The sequence below is a fragment of the Nicotiana tabacum genome, chromosome 19 (assembly GCF_000715075.1).
Source record: "Nicotiana tabacum cultivar K326 chromosome 19, ASM71507v2, whole genome shotgun sequence".
Lineage (NCBI taxonomy): Eukaryota > Viridiplantae > Streptophyta > Magnoliopsida > Solanales > Solanaceae > Nicotiana > Nicotiana tabacum.
In genome coordinates, this window is record NC_134098.1 from 56,717,200 (window position 1) to 56,721,577 (window position 4,378).

The 4,378-nt window shown below is 39.9% G+C and overlaps 1 protein-coding gene across 1 annotated transcript; it reads right to left on the reverse strand.

Annotated features, from left to right (window-relative positions):
• Positions 1-2,408: 2,408 nt before the first annotated feature.
• On the reverse strand, positions 2,409-4,045 carry LOC107767570 (chlorophyllase-2). The gene is made up of 2 exons (XM_016586610.2): positions 3,583-4,045; positions 2,409-3,174 (listed from the first exon to the last, which is right to left on the reverse strand). The coding sequence occupies exons 1-2, from the start codon at positions 3,832-3,834 to the stop codon at positions 2,476-2,478; spliced, it is 951 nt and encodes a 316-aa protein (XP_016442096.2). The 5' UTR covers positions 3,835-4,045; the 3' UTR covers positions 2,409-2,475.
• Between the last annotated feature and the right edge of the window lie 333 nt (positions 4,046-4,378).

Sequence of the window (4,378 nt, forward strand, 5' to 3'; positions counted from 1 at the left end):
TCCATCCGTTCCATTTGAAGCCGGGACACGAATTCTTTGAGCATCTCATTATCTCTCTGTTTCACTTTGAAAAGATCTGACTTCCTGGTCTCGACCTTGATAGCCCCCGCGTGTTCTTTTATAAAGGAATCTGCAAGCATAGCAAACGAGTCAATAGAATTAAGAGGTAGGTTTGTGATACCATATCATAACTCCATTTGATAGAGTTTTCCCGAACTTTTTCAGCAGGACATACTCGATCTCATCATCCTCCAAGTCGTTCGCTTTGATGGCGCACGTGTAGGAGGTCACATGCTCATTTGGGTCGGTTGTTCCATTGTACTTAGGAATCTCGGGCATGCGGAACTTCTTAGGGACCGACTTCGGAGTTGCGCTCGGGGGAAAAGGTTTTTGAACAAACTTATTGGAATCCAAGTCTTTTAATATTGGCGGAGCTCTTGGGATTTGGTCGACCCTGGAATTGTAGGTTTCCACCTTTTTGTCATTGGCTTCGGTTTTCTTCTCTCTCGATTCTACCAATTTTGTCAGCTCCTCGAGCATCTTTATGATCTCGGGGTTGTTCCCCGATTCATTTTCATTCGGCCTCTCCGTGACTGGTTCACTTCTGCGGGTGACTTCTCGGGATAGCTCGGGCTCGATTCCGCTGGGGGCGTGACTTTGGTTCTGCAACTGGGCTATCGCTGCCTGTTGAGCTTGTAACATTTCGAAGATCACCCGCAAATTGATCCCATCACCTTCGCTGTCGTGTGTACTCCGGGACACCGATTGGGCTCCCCCGCGAACGTTGTTCTCAGGATCGGTAGGTAAATTTGCCTTGATGGCCACATGCGAGCTAGCGTCGATCGGGTCCGCAGCTGGAACTCCGCCGAGATCGACGGGGGCACCTCGTTACCGGGTGCTACATTGTTGTTCTCGCCATGGTGGACGGATTCCACATCCACATTTAGAGGGGTAGACTGGGAGTTCGACATTTTAAACTTTAACCTGGAATCAAAGATACTCCAAAGAACAATTGTAAAATAGGATGTGTTATGGGAATTTGTATCAAATTGCCGCTATTATCCTTAGCCTCACGGTAGGCGCCAAACTGTTTACCCTCAAAATTAGATAATAATTAAATTTATAAGTGGTTTTAAGGATACACGGATTAATTTGATACAAAGTGATAAATTAAGCCAAATTGAACAAACAAAGGTAAAATGGATTCAAACCACACGAGGAGGAATATTCACCCTTGATTCGGGCTCGCTATGGCCAACACTGATGAACAAGAGAAAAAGCTAATAACAGAGAAAATAATATTATATTGCTTTTGAATGCGTGTTACAATGGATCTCATGAATTATCAGACCTCCTTTATATATTAGAAAAATCCTACTCTAGGTACAACTCTATAAAAGGTGAAAAATCCTCTGATTAACTTATTGCCGGTTCGTCATCGATACGTGCCGAGATCCCTTCCGTGATATCCGGTCAGTCAAGGATATAACGACCTTCCGTTGGTCGTTCTTGATTGCCCGAAAATATTCTTCGAAGTCGTTTAAGGCTAGGACCGATTCCGAACCATAACCCCGATATTCTCGTGAGAGGGCGTCATGCCCCCGGATTCTAACTCGTTGAGACTTTTGCCTCGATTTTGATCCCCTGTCATCATGTCTCGAGCTTGGCTTATTTTGTCGGAGACTGTGGTGTACTATGAGTCCGGTTTTACCCGAATACACATTGACGATTTTACGATTTACTGTAATTAGGTTATTAATTAGTCAATTTCAAGTTATCATATGAAATTTGATATAGAATGTTACCTACTATTGATAACTTGATGGGAAACAAAATTTACATAGTTAATGTATAAAACATAAGCTGGTCTATTAAACCCTTCCCTAGTTAAGAGCAAGAAATTAAAAACAGACAACTCACTGAAATTTCAGGCAATTGCGTTTCAAATAATTAACCACTCATAATCGTGCAACTCTCAAGGAAAAGCCGTGCTCTCCCCTTCCCCTCCATTTCTTCGGAAGCATGTTATCTTATTTCACCATTAAATTCAATTCATATTTATATTTATGCAACATGTAACATGTCTTATTTTCAAGATTGAAATTTCATATATCATGTAGATTTACCTGTAGTTTGTAGTTGTAGATATTTTTTGAGTGCCTTGATGATTTAAAAAATTCCCTCTACAAATGAAATATATAACCTAAAACTTTTTTTTATTCAAGAAATTGATTCCAAGAAAATAAAAAGGAGCTAGCGAACGATTACTATACGAAAGAGAATAAGAAAAAACCAAACAAACTTCTTTATTACGCATTTTCGAAACAAACAAACTTATTCCTCGAACATATATATCGTCGTCGAATGTGACCAAATTTCAAAATACAATTGTAGGAATGCAGACGTCCACACACTTAGTAGATAGATTTATTTTCATATAGTAGTACATCTCAAAAGATGTTTATCTTCTCAAAATTACTCCTCGATAGATATAACAGGATCAAGTGTAATAGGAGCACGGATATTAGGCGATTCAACAATATTAATTAAATCATCAGCTTGACCTTCCAAATAAGCCTTGAGAAATGCCACAAAAAGCCCTCCAACAGTCCTTCTCATAGTATCCGTTGATCCCTTTCCACTTTTCATCATCCAACGACTCAAAGATGCCGTTCCATCATCCAACATATCAAGATGGCCATAATCCTTAGCCAAGAAATAATAACAAGGAGGCTTACTCTCGTTGAAAAACTCAGCATGATTTACCCCATTTGGTGCGCCAGGTGGACACATACCAAATGCTCGTTGGTTTGACAAGCCGCCACCAATTACAGCCACGGGAATTGATTGATCGAAACTGTAAGGAATAAATTGGAGAATATTGGGAGAGCATAAACAGGACGTAGAAGATCCTGCTACTGGATCGATTCCGAGGAGTGCTGAGATTTTGAGACCGGGTTCTAATTGGGTTGCGTTTGATGTGGAGCTGCCGCCGTAGCCTAATGCTAGGGCGAATGCTGTTTTGCCACCACTGCTGTGGCCGGAGACGGCGACTTTCTGGAGGTCCGGAAAGACTTTCTCCGGCAGGACGGAGTCTAGGTTGTTGGTTGATAACCACTCTACTATTTTTCTTGCGTTTTTCACTTCCCGGCTTTGGCTTGCCATAGGAGAAAACTGCAACAATATTTAAACAAAATTAAGTCGAAACAAATAAGCTAATGGATTGGGACTTCAATCTCAAAGACCAGTGACAATATATTCTTAGATAATGATAATCCAAACGTTGGGACATAATGAAAATTTTGGTGTGTTTGGTATAACAAATATTTTCCAAGATGTGTTCCACATGAGAAAGTCATTAAGTATTTGAACTTCATATTGATTTATTAAATTGGGTTAAGGAATGGATGCAGTTTGATCATATCTATGAACCAAAGTGAGATCAATCAGTTTTACTTCGCTATATACTGATGAAATCAATATGATGAATAGTGGCACAGTACTTAAATGTAATCTTTTTGTTTGAAAAGCAATAAAGAAACCATGAGAAGTCCAACAGCAGAGCTCAATATATATAGGTACCTGAGGAGCGACGATGATATATTGATGGGAAGAAATGTGTAGAAGGAGGGATTTGTAGGAATTGGGCTGGAGCATGAAACCATGGAAAAAGAGTAAAACGGGATAGGATCCTTGTGTAGTGGGCGAAAACACTAGCAATGGACATGGCAGAAGATCAAAGAGAAATGAGCGCTTGACGTTGATTATCTCAACAGCCTCATCTCCTAATTGAAAATCTAATGCTATACCATCATCCCCTACCTTCTTTGCCATCTCTCTCTCTCTCTCTCTCTCTCTCTCTCTCTCTCTCTCTCTCTCTCTCTCTCTCTCTCTCTCTCTCTCTCTCTCTCTCTCTCTCTCTCTCTCTCTCTCTCTCTCTGTGTGTGTGTGTGTGTGTGTATTTTAATATGCTTTAAATTTGCAAATAACGAGCAAATGCAATATATGAAACCTTAGCTTGGGCAGTTAATGAGCTTAAATGGGCAAATCTACCTCACTGCCCATCCTCCTATATATATAATAAGTCTTTTAAAAATAAATAAATTATAAGTCCATGACCTGATCATTAAGATTTTCCCAATTAATGCCAAAGTAATATAGTGTACATCTTTTTAACAAAAAAATGTAAGTCCGTGACTTGAGCCTTGTAAATTTGCAGTTTTATTCCTTCTTCTGGTGACTGAGAGAGAAAACCTGAAGGTAATTACATTGAACCCCTGTTCTGAAACGGATCTAGTTTTACGTATTTTTACCATGCAAATGAGGTCGCAAAAATTTGAACTTTCTTGCTTGCTTCTTAACGTGCTTCTTTGTTTTA